Source organism: Vicugna pacos, chromosome 10 (assembly GCF_048564905.1).
Source record: "Vicugna pacos chromosome 10, VicPac4, whole genome shotgun sequence".
Classification (NCBI taxonomy): Eukaryota; Metazoa; Chordata; class Mammalia; order Artiodactyla; family Camelidae; genus Vicugna; species Vicugna pacos.
Window position 1 is genome coordinate 72,263,689 of NC_132996.1, and position 20,435 is coordinate 72,284,123.

General features: G+C 60.6%; 1 protein-coding gene across 1 annotated transcript in view; it reads right to left on the bottom strand.

The window, feature by feature from the left end:
• Positions 1 to 518: 518 nt before the first annotated feature.
• Positions 519 to 20,435, bottom strand: part of SHANK2 (SH3 and multiple ankyrin repeat domains 2) — a 490,743-nt gene continuing 470,826 nt past the window's right edge. Inside the window, exons 20-23 of the mRNA XM_072970511.1 lie at positions 16,862 to 16,992; positions 15,492 to 15,603; positions 10,748 to 13,154; positions 519 to 1,484 (exon numbers count right to left, since the gene is read on the bottom strand). Coding sequence (XP_072826612.1) covers positions 920 to 1,484; positions 10,748 to 13,154; positions 15,492 to 15,603; positions 16,862 to 16,992 — 3,215 coding nt within the window. The 3' untranslated portion in view covers positions 519 to 919. The remainder of the gene's footprint in view (positions 1,485 to 10,747; positions 13,155 to 15,491; positions 15,604 to 16,861; positions 16,993 to 20,435) is intronic.

Sequence of the window (20,435 nt, forward strand, 5' to 3'; positions counted from 1 at the left end):
GCAGAATTCAACACACTTTCAATTTAAAAAATTCTGAAAGGCAGAACCCCCTTCTCATGCTCCTGGATGGACGCTCCTGGCAGACAGCCACCTTTCCCTTGAGGAGATTTTGGACCCAGGCAGCTGCCCACTGGCTGGATCCCACGGCCGGGTCTCCCCTCCTGGGAATCGTGACTTTGTGCTTTGACTAACTCCAGGTGACATCTGTTTGGCCACTTTGGAATTATGCTAATAGGTTTGCAGAAATAAAGAAAGCAAGCTAAGCAAAGCTGGCACGATCCCATTCCAGCCCCCACCACCGCCAAGAGCCTCCGGGCCGCAGCACCGTGGGCGCACGTCGCAGGAGGCGGCGGGGGAGGATCCGGAGGAAAGAAAGTTCCTCTGCCTTCCAGGCTCAAGAAGGGGCACCGGTAAGCGTGTCTGCGGGCGTCTGGCTGCAAGCGGAGCCGCGCGCAGGACGGAAAGAGCCCGTGTGCCCTGCGCGCCCCCAAGAGGCTCTGGATGGCGGGGAGGCTGTGTGCCGCCGGGCTGGGTGGGCGAGCCGGTGGCGGCAGAGGGAGGCCCCGGGAGGTATCTCGACAGATTAGGGTTAGTGCGGTGGTGTCTGCCTGCAGAGTGCGGACTGAGCTGTGTCTGCTGGGGTCTCCAGGACCCGCATGTTGGGAGGCGAGCTGCGAGCCTCCTTCCACGATCAGGGACCCCGTCCCTTGTCCCCTCTTTGACAGAAACAGCCCAAAGAGCCCACCCGGAGAGCTGGGAGTTGAAGGCCTCGGCTTAGCCACACCACGGACACACATGGCATTTCTCTGGGGACCAGGAAACAGACCCGTGGACGGGTTGGCGCTCGCCGTCCAAATGTCTCGGTGTCAGCCCATCTCTAGTTATAACAGGGAGTCTGTGGGGAGAAGAGCAGCCGCCCTTATCTGTCCAGCAGCTGCTTCAGAGCCCTTTCTATGTTCATTCTGTGGCCGACGCGTGTCACGCCCAGGTCTATTAGGTCTTCTTTCTGAAGGTTTGGGAGGTGGCTGCCGTCAATCTCGTTGTCCATGAAGGCCTCTTTATGTTCACCCAAGTTTAGACTTTCCAGCCAGTCGGCCACGTCTGGTTTGGTCCACAGGTGCACAGGCTTAGTTGTAAAAGGCTTATTTGAGACTGGCTGTTGCAAGATGGAGGGAGACGGCGACCTGCTGCGTCCCACCGGGTTTAGGCCAAACAGGTCCCCGGGAGCGGGCTGGCTGGGAAGGCCAAAGACCTCGGAGAGGCTGGGAGAGGCTGCGGCCGCGGACAGTGGGGCGGGCAGGATCTCTTTGTTCAGCTCTGTGGGCGAGACCACTGGGCTTGGGGCACGTCTGGGTCCTGAGGTCCTGCTCTCGTAGTCCGGGGGCCGGCTCTGCAGGGTGATGGGCTGGGAGGTACCGGGGCGGACGGTGAAGGTGACCGTCGTGCTCCGGGTACCTGAGACGGTGCCCGTGACCTCTGGGCCTCTGAAACGGCAACAACAGAGAAAACCATCAGAGGCCTGGCCACTGAGCGGACGAGCAGGATGCAGGTGGCCAAGGAGGGGCGGGCACACCCAGACCACAGCAGAGCGGCTCACGGCCAGTGTGCTGGCCGTGAGCAGGTGCTTTGCCATGCCAGGGCTGGTCGGAAGGAGAGGAGCGGGAGGCAGAGTTCTGGGGAGGCACCAGATCACACCTGGCAGCCACTCACCTGAGCCCGGCAGGGTCAGGGAACGCGCCTGTACCGCGTGTGTGTGCGCGCGCTCGGGTACATGGTGAGGGGGGCAAGGATGCTAGGGAGACATGGCCGAAACTATGTCTTGCTCCTGGGCGGGGGCGTATCTGTGACATCACCAGGACCACTGGGAGAAGGGACAGCTTTCCCTGTTTCAGCAAGTCGAGGGACGGGCACCCGAGGAGACACCCTCCCTCTTAGCTGCCATCAGGCCTTTGTCTTGTTGGCTTAAGAGGACGAGTGCAGGGAAGGGCAGCTCACCGGCTGGCCCTGTGTCAGTAAGTGGGAAACCCCGCAGCTACCCAGGGATGCTCGGGGTTTGAAGAAATTGTCCACAAAGCCAGAGAACCAGCGGTCATTTGCCAGAGTTGCTTCTGCACGAGTCCCGCCCAGCAGAAGGGCATGCCTCACAGTGGCACTGAGGGGCTGTCTTGTTGGAGAACGAAGTGGGTGCGCCTCCGAATTTTCATTCGCTCCATGTGAAGGCAGCGTGCGAGGCTCACTGATAGGGCACGTGGTCCTCACCAAAGAGCAGAAATCTGAAAGGAGTTCCCTTCTCCCAGGGGTGCCCTCCCTGCTCTGGCCAGGTGAGTGCAGCCCCGGGTCCCGGCACTGGGGGTGGAGGGGAGGTTCTTGCTCACCTACTGGGAGAGGGTCTTTCCACTGACAGTGCCCCCCCTGGTTGTGGCCGAGGCCCACAGCAGGCTTTCCAGCCACATCTGGAGAAAGACGTCCACTCCTTTGGGCCTGGTTCTTGCTCTTTGCTGCTGTCCCTAAACTGAGGGCATGTCTGTCCCACTGCCCCGGGGAAACCACAGCCACCGAGGAGGTGGCAGAGTATGTGTGTGTCCCCTGCTTTCTGGGCTTGTTTGTGTGAATACAGGCAGACTACCTGCCCCATTCTGGAGGCACCTGTCCTATTATGGGTCCCCCCCAGGGTCTGGGCCTGGGGTGTCCGCCTGAGCCCAGGCCCTGCTGGTACCAGCGTGGGCACATCCCTAGCCTAGGAGTCTCCATATGTAAGGGGGGGGGCTCCTCTCCCTTCTAAGAGGCGAGACAGCCAGGTGGACGTGCCCTGGCGAGCACGGGGGCTGTGCAGCAGCTGCTGTTACGGCCGGCAGGGAGGTGGATGGCTGTGGGGTCTGAGCGTCCAGGAGAGGGGAGAGGCTTCCTCAACTGTGGGAAGTGAGCTGGGGCCCGGCCCGGCCCACCCACACACTGGGCTGCCTGGTCTTTTGCTGCTGTTTGTCCTCTCTGCCGCTGGCGTGCATTTGGGTAAAGGCACCAGTTGCGTACCGAGAGGCCCCTCAGCCTTGTGACGCTCCCCCACTTGACGGCAGTTGCTGCTCCGAGTCTGGACCCTCCCACGTGAGGAAGCAGCAGCAGGTCTGAGGGGCCCGTGCTGGACTCAGGCTTTGGTCTCGTCCTAAGGGGATGCCTTTCAGGGGGTGGGACAGGGGGGTGCACATGGCGGGGACACCCACTCGCCCACAGGGAGCTCACATGCACTTTCCTGGAGGGCCAGTTGTTGCCGGGCGGGACATGTTACATGCAGGAGACTCCTGTCAAGAACCTCCAGGGGCATTGGTTACTGGTTGAACTGGTGTGCTGGACACACCAATAGGTAAAGGCAGCCCAGGTGAGACTCTGAGGATGACCCTCCACTACTCCCAGGCTCATTACTCAAAATCAAGAAACAGGAGTCTCCCTGGGCTCCAGGGCTTCACACACAGGGGAGAGGGAGGCACCCTTCTGCTCCCAGGACCCTAGACAGGCTCGTGAGAGGGAGCTTGGCTGTGGACACGGCGAGTCTCCAAGGAGAAACCCGCGAGTTCTGGTGCTCCAGTGGGCCCAGGAGATCACTCTGGTTCCAGCCTGGGCAGCGGCTACAGCTTGCAGGGCATGCCGTGAGCATCCTCGGGCTGCCTGTCCCCCTCTGTGCCTGCCCCCACTGGAGTCTCGCCGTCAGGCCACCTGATGCAACAGGCAGGCTAAGATAGTGGCGTCAGGCCACGAGGAAGTGATCTGAGGTGTTCATTAGGACGTTCCGGGAAGAGAGAAGGCTTTTGGGAGGAGGGTGAACATCTTACAGGGGCACATCTGCTCAAGGGAGTGGTGCCCAGGGTGGGAGTTTAGATGTGCTTTCTCCAAGGCGCCCTTGCGTGGTGCCGTGCCTGTGACCCCAGCTCCAGGCCCACCCTCCCTGGCAGTGCAGTGGGGAAGTGACCTTGTTGTTCGTCGGGCTATGTGATTGGAGGTGAGTTAGTCCCCCAAGATGATGGCAACTGCTTTAAACCTGGGCAGCGTTTAACAGTGGGCGTCTCTGAGCCGGGGGCCGGGTCAGCACCGCCCTCCCTTTGGAAGTAGAACCCCTGTGGTACCCAGGCCATTGGGATTGTTTTTAAAGGGAGGCTCTGTAGGCAGCTGCACTCGTCAGAAGCAAGAGAAGGCTCCCTGCCCGCCAGCGGGCAGGGAGCAGGGGCAGAGGAGCACACCCGCCCACAGGCTTCCTCCAGTGGCGCTTACTCCTGTTCAGCACGGCCCCCTTCTGCTGACACCCGTCATGGGAGCAAGTGGAAATGGCAAAAGCGAATGGGTTGAGACAATACTGCAACATAATTAAAATTAAACAAGAAGCTCCTTTTGGTGGATGAAGTGGAAGCAGTGGCACAGGCTCCAGCTGACGACCTGTCCCTGCTGGGCCCTTCTGGCCGGGGCGCAGGCAGAGTGGGCAGCCCTCAGCACGGCCTGGAACAGAAAGTTCACAGCCCTGCCTTCTTTGGCGTGGGGTCATGTGAGTGTACAGAAGAGCCAGGAGAACGTGAAGGAGGAGAAGACAGCAACATGGGAATAATGGCCTCTGCTGGGAGCCCCCAAGGACGGCCCCTCGGTCAGGCCCCAGCCTGGCTCCTGAGCTGTCCCCTGTCGCCACAGCGCAGAGAGGATGCAGCAGCCTTCCTGGTGGGGGAAGGCCGGCCCGCCGACACGTGTGCTTTGCTTCATGTCTACACTGAAAGATGAGAGCTGGGCAGCTAACAACGGGGGCGTCAGAGCTGGCTGTGTGTGCGGGGCCTGCCCGCGGCCCTGCTGAAGGCCGCTCTGGAGGAAATAACCAGAGCGTCTGAGCAGCGGGCGAAGGCCTGCCAGGGCTGGCCCGGCCTGCCCTCCGTAGCTGGATTTACTCTGTCACACTCATCTTACTCGTTGGATCTCCTGCTTGCAGGGATCATTATGTTGCTAAGCAACCCCTGGGTTCCCGGCTGGAGTGCGCAGAGTTCCGAGGCCCTGGCTGAGCACAGACGTGCACACATGCCCTCTCTTGGATTTCTCTCTCTCCTGCCTTTTAAAGCAAATCCACATGGAAACATGAGCATTAAAATAAAAGTGGAGAGTTAATGCCACATTGAGATGCAGTTTTTTGTCAGTCAGCACAGGTTCACTGGGGTGGGGGAAGTCAGTATTTGAGTAGCTTTTCATCATGTTGACAAGTTCGGCTCTCAAACAATAACTGACTGTGGACGGGGGCTGCTTGGTGGTGACAGTGGGGCGTGTTCCCCTGGCCTCTGGCGCTGGCGCTGGGGTTCTGAACCTCCAGCACACGCCCCGGCAACCTCTGCACTTGACCTGCTGGGGGCTGTCACCTATCAGATAGCGCCTTTCTCCAGCTGCCCTCCTGTGGAGTTGTTCTGTCTGAATGGTGGTGCCGCAGGTGGGGCTGTGAAGAGACAGGGAAGGTGGCCCGCGGCCCGAGCGCTGGCGCGGGGGGCAGCAGCAGTGCCCCAGCCGTGAGCACTGCGAGAGCCATATGTCCGTGGTCCCCAGGCCTGGCCCGCAGCAGGGGTTGGCTCAGGGACTGTTGGCGTGAACGGGGATGCATATTACGAAGCTCGTTTCCCAGATTGGAAGTTCCAGGACTCGGCCGAGCTGTTGGAGCAGAGCCGGTAGTCCCTCTGTCGGGAAAGGCTTCCTGCAGGAGGTCAGGTCTTAGCAGACTAAGAAGGCACCCAGTCTTCAAGGGGAGGGATTCACCCCCGGTACACTAAGGCCGAATGGCACGAATATAAGACTCGGACTTGAAAACGGCTCTGATGTCGAGGATGAAATGCTGCAGCTGGACGAGAACAGCCCCTCAAACACCGTGTATGAGCAGAGACACGGACCCCTCGCTCGCACGCACCTCACCCACAGCCTCAGTCGCAGACGTCACCTTAACGTGTCAGTTGCTGCCGTGAAGTGGTAAAACCTCCATGACGCACAGAGGGTGCGCACACGCCATTAAGCCGCTTCTGTTATCTAGTCGGGTTTGACGTCTGGGAGGCTCTGGGGTCGTCTGGGCAGGGATAATTTTTTAACAACGTGAATTAATTTATTTTAAAACCAAGAGGCTCTCAGGCTAAGCTGCAGCGAGCCAGGGAGGAGGCACCGGCCGGCGACGGCAGGTGCTGCGAGCCCCCGGGTGCGATGGCTGTGGGGGGGCTTGAGGGTGACCCCCAAGAAGTGGCCCGTGCTCCCCCACAGGCAGTCTAAGCCCCTCAGGGGACCTGGGGCTCCACTGGGGCCTCCGAGAGGTGAAGGCCAGTCTTGGATTCCTCTGGACCAATGAAAAGTGCGAGGGGACCTGGAGGGACTCTGGGGGATGGAGCCGAGGCCGCACCCCCTGGGCGGAAGCCGGAGGCCCCCCTCCCCAGGCAACTGTTCACTGCTTTGAGCCTCCCAGCAGCCCGAGGGGGAAAGCCAGACTGACTGCTTGTGTGGAAGTGCTGACAAAGAACAGAATTATCTTGGTTTAAAAAACAATGCTGCGTTCTGTGGGTCAGGCCCCTCTGTTTTGGGTCAAAGCGTGTGTGTCAGTCAACACCCACCTGCTGTCTGCAGAGCAGAGGCCCCCGGACCCCTCAGCAGTCTGTGCACAGGCTCCCGGTGTCCCTGGGACCCGCCTGACCCAGTAGCTGCGGGGCCAGCTTCATCAAACGAAAATCAGTTTACACCAAGCCTTTGTTTACGCCCTCGGTGGCTGCCGCCACTCGGACACCACCCAGTTCTCCCCTCTTCACGCAAGGCCCTGCGGGACCTGGCCCACCAGCTCCCCACCCCCTCCCCGCCTGGCCAGTTGCTTCCGCACGGAGAGTACTTCCTGGCTTTGGGCTGTGTGCTTGCTGGCCCCCGTGCCTGGGTGCCTGGTCCTGGGCTTTGCACAGCTGGCTCCTGTTTGGGTTTCAGGTCGCTTAGCTGTCCCTTTCTTAAGAACAGTCGTCTCCTTCCTGCCCACAGCCACTGGTGTCAGCACATCCTCATCCCTGTGCAGTGCTCGGCGCATTTGGGGGTTGTCTTGCTTGTTATTTCTTCCCCCTTCCTCCTTGAGGTGTAGTGTTTCACGGGGGGAGAGACGTTGACTGTTTTCTTGTTCAATGGTACATCCTGGGCCCAGCACGGGGCCTGGCACCCAAGACGCCATCGGTAACTACCGGTCAAGGGAATGGTTAATACCTAAACCTACTGCCCAGCTTCCAAAGGCCCAGGCCTCCTCAGCAGTGAGCCCCTTCTGTTACCGTCCTCGCTTGGGCCTGGCACCGTCTTCCTACGAAGAGCCTCCCTGACCCGCGGACTCAGGAGGCCTGGGGCTGAGCATCCAGTTGGCTTCCCAGCTGTGCACCTGGGGTGCCTGCCCCTGGCCCTGTGGCTCTAAGGGAAACGACACATGCCCAAAGTGAGGGGTCTCCTCGTGCCCAGCGCCTCCAAGGGGCTCTGAGCGGGGCTGGGGGTGGTGCCGAGGGCCTGCTCAGACGTGAGGCTGAGCTGGTCGCCACCACCTGCCATCATCCTCTTGAGCTCTGAGCTCCACAGGGAATGGAAGGGTGGGCCTGCAGGGCTCTGGGACCCACGGTGCTGAGCATGGGGGCCCGTGGTCAGCTTTGGGGTGGTGCTGAGTAGGAGAACCAGCCGACTCACTCCAGCCCTGAAACCACACTGTGCTTTGATCTTGTTGGACACTCTTCAAAGATGAGGTACTTCCTGGGAAAACCAGGCCCCGAGGCCAAGGGAGCACTTTCCCCAGAAGTGCCTGCCGGCGCTGTGCTTAGTGGCTGTTCTCAGCTGAGGCCAGAGGAGATGCTCTACTGCTGCGTCCTAAAGGACATGAACTGATCCTCTCTTCTTTGCCTAAATACTTGTAATCAGGACACTGCCAGAGCCCAGGTCACCCCTGATTTCGGGGAACCTGCGCTAGCAGCAGGAACTCGTCCGCGACCCAGGTGAGAGCCAGCGCACCCAAGGAGGGGCCTCGTTGCTCGGTCCTCTCTTCCTGCCCTGGCCCTGCCCCTGCCCCGCGCCCAGTCCCCCAGAGTTAAGAAAGAGCCCGAGGGTGAGAGCACCTTAGAGGGGGCCGGCCCCCAAGGCGCCCGCCCTTGCTGTGGGCAGGCGGCTGCGGGGCAGCCCGAGGGACTGGCCGTGTCTCACGCCGTCAGACTTGTTTCTCCGGAATTGAGACCTTTGCACCTTGTCTGCCAACTCAAAGAGCACAGTTGGTTTTAATTTTCCCTAGAAAACTCGCTCCTTTTCCCTCACGAGGAACTCCCTCATCCAGTTTCGTGCCTCATTCTGCCCAGGGCCGTTCACAGCTCTTAATTTTTAGATGTGCTTAAAAGTCTCGATGAGACACCCTGGCAGGGGTGCCCTGGCTGAGAGCATCCTGGCTTTGTCTGGTCCCTGAAAGGCTAAGTACCCGGGCCTCTCAGTGAAGGCCCGACCCAGCAAAGCAGAGGCCTGTGCCAGGGCTGTATCTGAGAGGAGACAGACACGGTACTCAGGGCTCGGTGGCACCTTCGGGGTCCTCTGCCCAGGAGCTGTCACCCTCACTCACCCTGGGGGCTGTGCCTCGTGGCTCCAGCTCAGGTCCACTCAGGGCTCTGCCCCTGGGTGGTAACTGCTCCTGTGTATCATCAGTCAGTGGATAGGACCCTGGGCACTCAGCTGGGCTTAGGGGAGTTCTGAAAGCCTGAGAACAGCCCTGCCCTTGGGGAGCTCGGCCCTACAGACGAGTAAGTCAAGCAGCTGCCTATTCCTTCCAGGCTGCTCACTGGCTCCAGCGAGAGGGGAGGAGTCAAGCCCTAGAGAGCTCCCGGGGTTGGCGGGCGGCTTCTGTGCCACCCAGCCGGGTACTGAGGCTGAGCCCTCCACCTCCCTGACCTCCGCTTTGCTCGGGGCACCGTGGGAGCAGGTTCAGGCCCTGCCTCGGTGTACCCACGCCGCCTGGTGCCCAGCATTTGCTTAGAGTCTAACAGATGTCACCTGATGCACCAACCATACGTGGACTGGGCTGTAAACCACAGGCTGGAGGGGCTGTTCCTGGCCTGAGCGTGGGTCGCACAGAGGCGGTCCTGCAGCTGCCCTCAAACCCAGTGGGATTCTGCCTGGGCCGTCTGCTCTGAGGCCCCTCCCACCCAGGGACACGCAGGACAGGGAAGCCCTGGAGACATCTGCAGCTCCAAGGGGCTCGCCTGGCCAGGGAAGGAGCAGGGCTGGCCAGCAATCCGGACTCTGCTCAGAGAGGCCCTGGGGAGCCGGGTGCTGTGCAGGCTGCCCCACTGGCCTGATCAGCCCTAGGATGACCCCCCTCCTGCATCTTCTGTGCTTCAGACACTGCTGAGGAGAGGAAGGGCCAGCCAGGAAGCCTGGCCCAGTCCTGGCTCCACCTCCCCCTGGCTGTGCACAGGGACGAGCCACTTGGCCTCTCTGAGTCTCCGTTTCTCCTTCTGAAAAACGGGTGTAATACCTGCTCCCCAGCAGCTGTTATTCACCCACGTCCAAGTGTTTTGTACAGTGTAACACGCTGCAGTGAGGCATGTTGATTGTCGTGCTTTGACGTAACCTGGCAACTAAAGGCCCGTACTGTTACCTGACGAGAAAGGGCAAAACTAGCTGGTTTTTAAGTCGTCTTTGAGACTTCCGAGTATGTGGGAGATTTGTAGGCATTTGTGTACGAACAGCCACCGGAAACGAGGACTTTGTCAAGAAGGCCCCTCAGCTCGAATACTCTCTGAATGTAACCGTGGTGGTGGCAGCCTGCGAGGCTGGCCTGTCAAGAGGTGGCGGGGGCCGCACGTAACTATTTACACTTGAGCCGAAAGGTAACTGGGAAAATTGTGGCTCTTAGCCTGCATCTCAGGACCCAGCTGTGGTGTGATATTGCTGATTAATGGACTCAGATGCTTGAATCAGATGCCTGACTGGCAGGAGTATGAAGACTGACTTCATTAGTTGAAATGACGAACCTGAGACCGAACATCAGTGGGAGAAACGGAAGCGCGTTGCCTTCTGGGGACCAGAGGTATCTCTGGCCAAGAAAGACAAGACCTGTGAGCAGTGGCCAGCTCATCCACCGGCTCCTGGCAGCTGGCCAGGGCCTCAGTAGAGCCCTCGGACTGGGTTTAGGAATAGCCCCCATGTGCGACCCCTGGTTCCAGGGCAGTGCCTTACACTCTGCTGACGTGGTGGGTGGTGGCATGGATGGGATGAGCTCCAGGGGGAGGCTTTTTCACGCTGCGCTCCCTAGTGGGTCTGCAGCCCGGCCCCTCCCCAGCCCCGCACCAGTTAGTGACGGAGGCGGCGGGGAGGGGGAAGCCAGCCCGCAAAGGTGATGACACACTGCCCCACCTCCCCCAGCTGCTGAGCGGGGCTGGGTTTCGGCTTCTACGAGGCCGCAGAATGGCCTTTGAGGGGTCCTGGCAAAGACCAGGAGGACTCAGGAGGAGAGAGCAGGGCTCCTCTTTGGAAGCTAAGGTGCGATGGCCCGTGTGGCCACGTCGTGGGAGATCCACGTCCTGCCAGGCCAGACGCCAGAGTCCAGGGAGCGAGAAAAGGAACAGGTTATTGCATGACACGGGCGGTCAGCGCGAGGCTCCGGGTCTCCCCTCTGTCCACTTCGGGTGCTCCCAAGGGCGCTTCCTGGCCAGTGCTGGACAAGACCGAGGAGAGCCCGGCCTAGGGCGGTGCGCATGCCGCCCGCGGCACTTACCTTGGAGTGAGGCTGGCTGGCTTGGCTCCCGTCGGCGAGTCCAGTCCTTCCCCCGGCTTTGCCGATTTCTCTCGGTTCATTTGCTGCAGGATTGAGTTCAACTCACTAATCACGTTTGCCTTCGGGCCTGAGAGAATCGGGCTTTTGACCTCCGAGACGTCCCCCCACAGCCTGGAGGTCCTTGGCTGGATAAGCTTGGTGGCCCCGGGCTGGGCCCCGCCGGGCGGCGGCGGGGGTGCTGGCGGGGGGATCACGAAGCTGTCCACGTCCTCCTCCAGCAGCGCGTCATGATAAAGTGCGTTGCCTTTGTGGATTATGGGCTTCATTTTTGGCTTAGGAGGTACTGGGGGTTTGTCAACCAGAAATGCTTGCCCGTCTGCATAGACTGTACAGGTATCCACGTTCTCCCCGCCTTCAGAGGACAGGGTGGAAATGCTGGACACCGTGGAGATGGTGCTGGTCGTCTCGAGGTGGTGGTCGCTGCTGCTCCGGCTGTCCACCTCCTCGATCCCAGAGTCCGTGACGGTGTCAAAGCTTTCGGGGGGTGGCAGGAATGAGGCGGGCAGACAGTTTGAAAGACTGGCCGGCTTCTTGCTGTCTGCAGAGTTGGTTGGCTGGCTGGAGTTCAACGAAGGGGGCTGGGAGGCATCGTTTTTTTTCTGCTTGACCGCATCTGTGAGAGCAGGGACAGAAGCAACGCGGTCATCGGGGATATCAAAACTATTTGCAAATTCCAGGGGAGGAGGCAATGGCTCTGTAAAAATAAAATCCTCATCCAGATCCACGGATGCCAGAGGTGGGGGAGGGATGCGGAACGGCAGGATCACCGCCTCCTCCACGGAGCCCGCCGCCACGATGGTCCTGCCGGCTGCGGCGGCTGCGGGCTCGGGGCCAGCGGGGATTGGTAAAGCACCTTCGGTTTCGGGAACACCTTCTGGCACCTCGAGCGGCGAGTTGTCTGGCTTCGTCTCCACGTCAGCTTTCTCGTCCTCTTCCTCCAGGAAGTCGTCTGGCTGGGCTGCATCCACAGTGTGGACCATCAGCAGCCCGGCCGCCTTGTGCTGGGCCGCGTCCATGACGCTGATGAGCAGGCTTTTCTTGTCATCCCGCCGCTCCCGGCCCAGCTCGCTCTCATACTTGTTTTCTGTCTCCTGCCGCCTCAGGGGCCCCCGCGTGTTCTGCCTGGTGACCGCAGGGAAGCCTGTGTCTGTGCTGGGCCGCATTTTGGTATCGATGTAGAGAGGTTTGTTGAGGTCGGCCTTGGGGGCCTCCCCCTTGGGACCCTGCTGAGACTCCTTCATGGCTCGGTCCCTCGCAGAGAGCGCCAGGGCCAGTGGGGAGCTGGGGTCTAGCAGCCTCCCTGTGAGCGGGTGGACGTAATTCTCGGGGCCGGCCGCCGGGCTGCTCTTGGGGGGCACCACAGGGCTGCTCTCGGGCCCCTTGGCTTTGGATGTAGAATTGAGTGGCCTGCTGGCCTCACCCTGAGCTCCGACCTCGCCACTGCCCGCAAAGTGGTTCTCGGGCTCCCTGGGCGCTGCCCCTGGCGTGGGTGACGGCAGCTGCTCCGTGCCATCCTCCTCACCAAACCCACCCTCCTCGGGGAATTTGGAGGGCCGCGCCCGGGGGGCGGGCGGCCCCAGACCCACGTCCTCGTCCCCCAGGTCTGTGGACAGGAAGGCGGGCGAGTTCCTCCTGGCCTCCAGCCGCTTCTCCCGGTCGCGGACGGCCCCAGCGATGGCGGCAGCGAAGGGGCTGCTGACGGTCAGGCTGTCGTCGGGCCGCAGCTGGCCGGGCGGCTCGGAGGCCTGGGGGTCGATCTCCATGCTGCTGCCCTGGCTGCTCTTGCCGCTGCTGCTGGTGGAAGGCTCCTTGACGATGATGGTGGGGATGGGGATGGAGCAAGTCTTCTCGGGGCTGTCCTCCACGTTGGACTGCTTCACCAGCACGCCCTTCCGCCTGGCTGGCTTGGCGGGGACGTAGACCGCTTTGCTGGCGATCTTCCCCACCTCGGAGTACGGGTTTTCGGGCATCTGGCCCCTCTTGCCGCGGAAGTTGGCCTGGGCGGCGGCATTGCGGCTGTAGAGGTCCTCAGAGTCCAGGGAGTAGCGGTCCAGCTCCCTCCGGTAGTGCAGCCCCTTCTCCCGCACCACGGCGGCCACCGTGTCGGAGCGGGCCGCCGGGGACACCTTGGTGGCGGAGTTCTGTGTGAACGCAGGCTTGATTGTCCCGTAGACTCTTGGGGTTGGGGACTTTGGGCAGTTGTAGGTGGTGGGGGAGGGTGGTGGCGGAGAGGGGGGCACTGACTGCGGTGGGGGCGGGATGTCCTCGGAGGTGTCCGGCATGGACAGGCTTCTGGTGAACTTCAGCATTGGAGGGGCCAGAAACTGTCGCTCTTCCTCCGTTATTCCTACAGGTAGAAGATAGGCTTAAATTTAAATGATGACAGTAACAAACCCCTACTAAGCTCTTAAGATGGTGTGACACGCTATGTCTCTGCAAACTTACAAAGAATCACGATGCACACTTGTTCACAGAACAGCACAGCACAAGCCACAATGCCAAGAGATCACGTGGCCCATTCTGAGCCAAAAACAAAAAATTAAAAAGAAAAAGAAGAGAAAGGCACCGGGAGGTACTGAGTGCGTGCTGTTGAGATGTTCTGCTGGTGTCCGGAGCAGCAAGCGGGAGGGATGGAGCCCAGGGTGGTGAGGGCGCACGTGTGAGCTTGTTGGGGGCGGGGCTGGATCGGGGCATCCATCCTTTCAGCCTTGGCCTGAGCCCCCGAGGGTGTTTTCAGGGTCTAGGACTGAGGCTGTCCTGCTGCCCACTGGAAACGAGGGCAAAGGGCACACGGGTTGAGGGTGAACCTGCGCTGGCTGATGGGGGCATCAGTGCTGATGTTCTGCAGTGGTGCAGGGATGCCCGCTGCCTTTGGGCAGTGCCCTAGGCAAGCGGTGACCCTGGGATAGCCTTGCCCACACTGCAGGAACCCAAATTTTTTGTTGTTGCCCGACGTCTCTGGGCCACCTGAGGGTCTGACGCTCCCCGGGCCCTCAGGAGGATGGCTGAGAGGCAGCCGGCAGGAGCAGGCTGCTCTGACCTGCAACAGGCCCGAGGGAAGGGAGCCTGGACCCTCTAACCCAAGACACCAGCCCAAGCCAGCAGCAGGATCCTGAGCAGACACTTGGCCGCTGGCCCCAGTGAGCCCCTTCTGGGTCTCACCTTAAGACCCTCTGGGCTGGGACAAGGGGCGTAGCAGTTTCCCGCAATCACGATTGACCAGGGTCCATGTTGGGTGACTTGACCTAACGGAGCGCATGGGTGTTGGGTGTGAGTGCACAGTATGTGCCTGCGATGGTGATGGTGGCACCCTGCCTCATAGGGCCGAGAGCCCTGCGTGTGTGGACTGGGTAGGACCTCAGACTCTCCTCGAGACAGTCTGATACATAAAAACATCAACAGAAGGCACTCTGGGAGACAAGAGGCGAAACACACAGACACGGACAGACGCCTCACGTTGGGGGCATGCAGGTCTTCCAAAGAGGTTACAAAGTGAGTTACTTGAAATCAAAAAAACTCCTGGGACAAACTACAATAATTTATCCCGATGAAAAGTTCGTTCGATAAGGGTATTCCAAATTTCACATACTCCTTGTGGGAAGACATTTTGGCATCTCAAAGATGGTTGCTAAAAGGCCTTCCTTGTGGACCATTTGTACGTGGTGGTTGCCTGACGATTAGTTCCCAAGGAGTAATAATTTAAGAATACACCTTATACAGTAAACTGGGTTACATTCATATTACAGATTCCAAGCTGTAAGGTCTACTAACCTGATAGAAAGATTCTGCTGTCTGACAGGAGGAAATCAGGTGTTATTACCCAGGCACAGAGCCAGTGACGCGGCGCGGCGCGTGCGCTGCTCTGCAGTGGCCCTGAGCTCCGGGGGGTGACTCTGAGGGACGGCAGATACCACCTCCACCATCCCTCATGGCTTAGCTCCTGCCTGCTGCAGTCCACCTCGGACTAGTGACAGAGACACCACATCTCAGGCCGCGGTGCTGGGGGCCTTTCCCGGACACAGAGCAGTGTCCCGGGGTGGCTGCCGCACACACTGTCCTCTTTAACAAGGGGCCACAACTGTCCGGCGGTGGCCTTCGCTTCCTGGAGAATTTACACGGTACAGACAGTGCCGGGTGACCTCACAGAGGGACTGTCTGAAGGGTCACATTACCTTGCCCGGACAGTCAGTGGAAGTCCTGGTGGCCTTAACAGGAAGGCGGCAGTTTCCACAACACACAACACGTTGTATTCTTAGAATTCAGGGACCTGACCCGCCACCCTCACAAGTGTGCCCGCTGAGCTCATCGGCAAAGCCTGGCAGTGGCCGTCACCATAGGGCGGCAGGGAACACAGGACAGGGGCCCACGCTGCCGGCCCACTCTGACGCGCATGGGGGGGCTGGGGGCTTCGGGACCTCGCCTGCCCACCTTTGCCTCCCTCCTGCCACGCGGCCCCTCCCCCTGCTGGGACTGTCACAGGTACTGGGATTGCGAGGCTGGGGAAGCCACCCCAGGTCGGTATCCAGAGGATAGAAAAGTTTCAGATGGCTCAGGGTTCCAAGGGCTCCCGGGGGTGAGGTTGAGTGCCCGCCCTCTGGTGGGCAGGCCTGGGGGCTGCTCAGGGGGCACTGCCGGGGTGCTGAGAGCCAGGGGGCACCTTCGTGGGTGTGGCCGTGCTGCTTACCTATTGATTTCTGCCTTCGCATCGTACCTCGAGGGAGGCCCAGAAACGGGCCTTTCGGGCTCCCAGGAACAGTGGGCGTCATCACAGCGATCCCCTGGCGCTCGTACACGGACTGCAAACCAGGGGGCCAGGTGAGATGTGCTGGGCCAGACACGGGAACCCCAGGCAGGGGGCGCTGAACTGTCCAGCGGAGGCTGACGACAGAGCACACCAAAAAGGGCCCTCCCCGCCCTCCAAATGCCCGTAAGCCCTGCCCGCTGGAGCCGTGGCCCGCCTGACTTGACCGACTGAGAATGAGGTGTCCTAGGAGAGAGTACCCGCTGGTGGGAGTGGGGTCCGCCCTTGGCCACGTCCTCCTCCACACAGTGGGCTGACGGCAGCAGCCCAGGCGGGCTGTCCCAGCCCTGCCTCCTCTGCCTGGTCCAGAAGGAGCCCAGCGCCCCCCTCCTCTGGTGGTGAAATAGATGCCCTGTGCGGCCCCTGCTGCTTCCTTGACTGGAAAACGGAGATTGCTGGCCGCCCCACCCCCCACACTGAACGGTGACTTGGGAGCAATGTCGGCTGTGGAGCCCAGAGGAGACGTGCGCACGCCTCAGGCTGTTCCTATGTGGCCCAGTCTCACCGGGCCTGGCTTTTTGCTCTGCAGCCTGGTGCTGGGCTTGGGGACAAGGCGTCTGGGACAAGGAGGGCACAGGGCGCAGTGAGGGGCAGGGACCGGGGGAGGGAAGCCGCCCCAGGAGTTCCGGAGATGAGGAGGAGGGGCAGGGTGAACGCTCTAATTGTTATCATCAGCAGCTGTGTTTGTTTTAACACATGTTTAAAAAACTGTCATGTCAAATTGATGGTACTTATGGGGGTTATTGTTTAAGAAAAGGTGAGGTTAAACAGTCAGTGTGAAGTGGCTTCAGAAAACACACTAAGTCAGTAATGGTAATAGGTGTGCTCAGGTCCACATGAGGTACAAAGCTGGGGTGCAGGCAGCTGCCTCTGGAAAACTGAGGAGCAGCTGACACAGGGACTGGGCGGCTCTGCCAGCCCTTGATGGCCTGGGGTCTCTGCTCACCACGTAGGGATGGGGGGCACGGCCTGGGCAGCGGCTCTCCGCAGGCACCGGCTGTTTGCGGAGGCCTCGCCGCCTCAGGAGTCAGAGGTGGGCTGCAGGAAGACCCTCCGGGTCGAGGGACTGAGCGGAAGTGACAGGGTGAGCGAGTGCCAGACCCGGGCTCCAGCCCGCTCTGTCTCCCGCTGGTGCCTCTGGGACCAGGGCTCCGGGTCTGGACCGCACGGGGAGGGTGTGAACTGTAGCCACGGGGACGGCCATCTCCACCCCTGCCCACCTGCCGCCCACTCCCCTGGCCCCAGCCACTCACGTTCATGTCAGAGACAGGCGGGAAGCACCGGCTCGTGGGCCGCTGCTTGATGGTGGCCACCCTGGACTCCACGGCCACACTCTCAGCGGTTCGCGATGGCTTAGGGGCTGGGACTATCTCCTCGGGTTTATCTGCAGTGTGAACATGACCATCAGGACAGGCGTCAGTGACCCAGTCAGGGAGGGGCTTAGTTAGAAAAATGCCCAAGTGCCTCCTGCAGTTTAACAGCTTTTGTCGTGCAAGGGCTTTGTCACTCAGGTGAGGGGCACGCATGCCTCGGCCGCAAGCATTCATAGCGCAGGACCCGACCCCGAGCCGCACCGGAAAGGTGCACATGGATGAGAGGGGAGGGAGACCTCCGCCCCTGAGCACCCGGCACTCAGGGAGGCGCTTTATTCACACCAGTGTGATTTAGTCTTGGTGGTGGGAGCTGGGCAGTGCTTGGAGTGTTTTTCCTTTTAAGAGCTCAGAGGTGTGGCTCTTTTACAACCACATGCAGTTGCCAGGGTCTGAGGACCCAGCACCCAAGGCTGGAGGCCACCGAGCTGCGTGGGGGCGAGGGGGACAGCCCCCTGGCTCAGGAGCCAGTCTGCTCTGGGGAGGAGCCCCCAGGCCCCCAACAGCTGAGCATTCCTAGTTCCTTGTGAAAAAGCCGATGGTTAGTGACCTTTACAAATTAAAAAATTACTAACAAATTGAAATTTAAAACATTACATTTTTGGGGAAACTTGAAAACTGGAGCTGACTCTGGACCTGCCAGATGCCTAGCTTCCCTCTGCAGGCCGGGTCCAGACCCGTGTCCAAGTAGGGCCGTCACAGCAAGGAGCCTGGGTCAGGGGCACAGATGAGTGCTTGGTCGGGGAGGCCACCAGGACAGCAGGAAGGCAGAGAGAGGCCGGCCTGGCAGAGTGTCCTGTTTGGACCCAGTGAGGCACAGCGCTCTCCTGGCCCCCCAGAACATTCTGTCTGCAAGCTGAGGCCTTCTCCTGGGTGACCCCACCCTGCTCTGGGCTCTTGTGACTCCCCATGAAGATTGTGCTGTCAGAAAGACCCAGGCCTCTCAAGCCGAGGCCAGCATGAGAGTCAGAGGCCGGGAGCTCCAGTGTCAAGGTCAAGGCGCCGCAGCCACTTGTGATGGCGGCTTCCTAGGAGGAGCTCAGCCCCTGTGAGGGCCCCCTGAGCCACCTGCCCTCTGAGCCGCCCAGACAGGGGCTCCAACAAGAGGAACCGCAGGGGGCCCCTCCCCGCTTAGGCTCCAGCTGGGCACCCGACTCCAGTGTGTCCTGGCCCTGGGTGGGCAAACCACAGCCTGTGGGTCAAACCCTGTCCACGCCTGTTCTGGTTTGGCCCTTGACCTAAGGCCGGTGTCCACACTTTTAAAGGGGTTGAGAGAGAGAGTGTGCGGTGGGGAGAGGCCCGCAGAGCCGTAGACACCCGTGCTCTGGCCCTTTATGGAAATGCCCACTGTGTCCACCTGCCAGCAGAAGACTAAGGCGGAGACGGCATCCCGGGGCGCTGCCCCGACAGGCCACTTTGCTTGGGACCTCTCAGTTCCTCCTCTCAGCACCCTCCCCTGGTTCTGGGACCCACAGCTCTCCCAGCTCCGGCCTCCTCCTCAGGGCCATTTCCTTCCCGGTTGGTGTCGGGGGACACTGGTGAGTTTCTGCCCTTCAGGGAGTTAGTGGGAAACACCCGCCTCTCTGTGTGGCTGCAGGGACGCTCCAGCTGTGTCCCTGTGTCCCCCACCCCGCCTTCCTCCTTGATGCCCCCGGGCATCCGTCCTCAAGCGCTTTCCAAGTTGCTCACTGCCCAGCCCCCAGCCCTGCCAGCCTCTCTGCCTCTTCTGCTTTCTCTGCTCACCTCCTTGCCTTTGCCAGATTCCCTGCCCCAGGAAGTGTGCCTCCTACAGGAAGCCCTCCCCCTCAGGTCTGGGCCAGGATTCCGGTCATGGTGAGGGTTTAACTTGTTTCTGTGCTGATCTCCTCTACTCCCCGCCCCGCTGGCTGCAGGGCTCAGGGTCCTTGGTTGACCTCCTTGGCGAGCCCACGGCAGCCCGAGGGACCTCTTGGCCCGTCCCTGGAAGCTTGGTCCCTCGCAGCTGGCTTTGCTTTGGCCAAGGTGCCGCTGTTTTGCCAGCGGTGGCGGGGAGTCAGGTCCATCTCCCGCATGGCCCGCAGGTGCGGCGTCTTCGCAGGCCCAGTCTCGGCTACGGCGTGTGCAGCTCAGCTGGGCTCTCCCGGGAGCCTCCAGGAACACGGGCCTGGAGCGGAGGCCGCTGAGTTAGGGAGCGCGACTGCGGCCTGGCACGGCGCCCTGTGGGGCCACCGCGGGGAGAGCCCTGTCCGCAGCGCAGCGGGCCGTGCCAGGCCCAGCAGGGCGGGCGGGGGGCTCCTGGGAAGGACGGCTAAACTGGCTGCGGCTTCCAGAGGCTCCTGCCTAGCTGGGCCCTGCGAGTCCGTTTCTTTGGTGTTAGCCCCCTGAGCTGAGGGGGCTGGCCCACCCTCTGCAGCCCGGAGCTCCCACGCTCCTGGAATGAGCGGGCAGCAGACTGTGATCGTGGGGCCCAGGCGCATGGCAGGCACTCCCAAAACACAGCTCGATGGCGGGTGTATGCAGGTGAGGCAAAGGCACCACTGCTAGTGACGACGGTCCCCAACTTTGGTGGAAATGCTAAATAAGCACCTTTATCCCGTTTCTCATCCTAAAAAGAACTTGGTCATAGGGGAGCGCCATTCCTATTTTGCAGAGAGAACCATGAGGCTCTGAGTTGCTTAAGGTCTTGCAGCTGGAATTCTGGGACCAGAGGGAGGCTTGGGCTCCACTGGGGCCAACAGGGGTGCCGAGCCCTGGCAGACAGCGAAGTCTAGGGTTGCCGTCAGATTGGTCTGCGTGGTCCGGCCAACAGAAAGGTCAGGGCACTGTGCTCACCATGGTCATGCTGTGTTGAGATGGGCGGCTTGGGGTGTGATTGAAGGGGAACCCCCTGGAGCTATGGTGACCCTGAACGTGGATACCATGGTCTTTGTGTCAAACCTTTGCCCTTCGGCCTCCACGCCACCCAAATGTTCTTTGATCCAGAACACAGGAGAGCATCTTGGTTTGGGGGGGTCGTGTCCACGGCTGTTCTGTTCACAGTGAGAGCTGGTTAGCGTGGTCTGTGTGGTGCAAATGCAGAGGGAAGCCCTGCATCGCTTCCCCATGGGGCCCTGAGTCCCCTCCTGGCCTTTGTCTCGAAGGGAGGCCGGTGGCCTGACTCAAGACTCTGCTCAGCCCCCGTGTTGAAGGGCTTGTTTACTGGAACATGAAGGTTTTTAAGGAAAGCTGTGAGACTGTGGGTTCCTGCTTCTCATTCTAAGCTCATAAGGATTATTATGCTCAATTTATAAAAGCCTGGAATTGGGTCTCTATTCAGGGGCTCCAGAGGAAGAGGATTAGTGAGTCCAGCCCCTGCGCCTTAAAATGAAGTGCTCTGTGACTGAAAAGCAGTCCTGCAGACAGATTTGAAAACTGTCAAATCTTAGTAATGAATTGATGAAAATGCTCCGGCAATGACCTGTATTTTAATTTTCTAAGC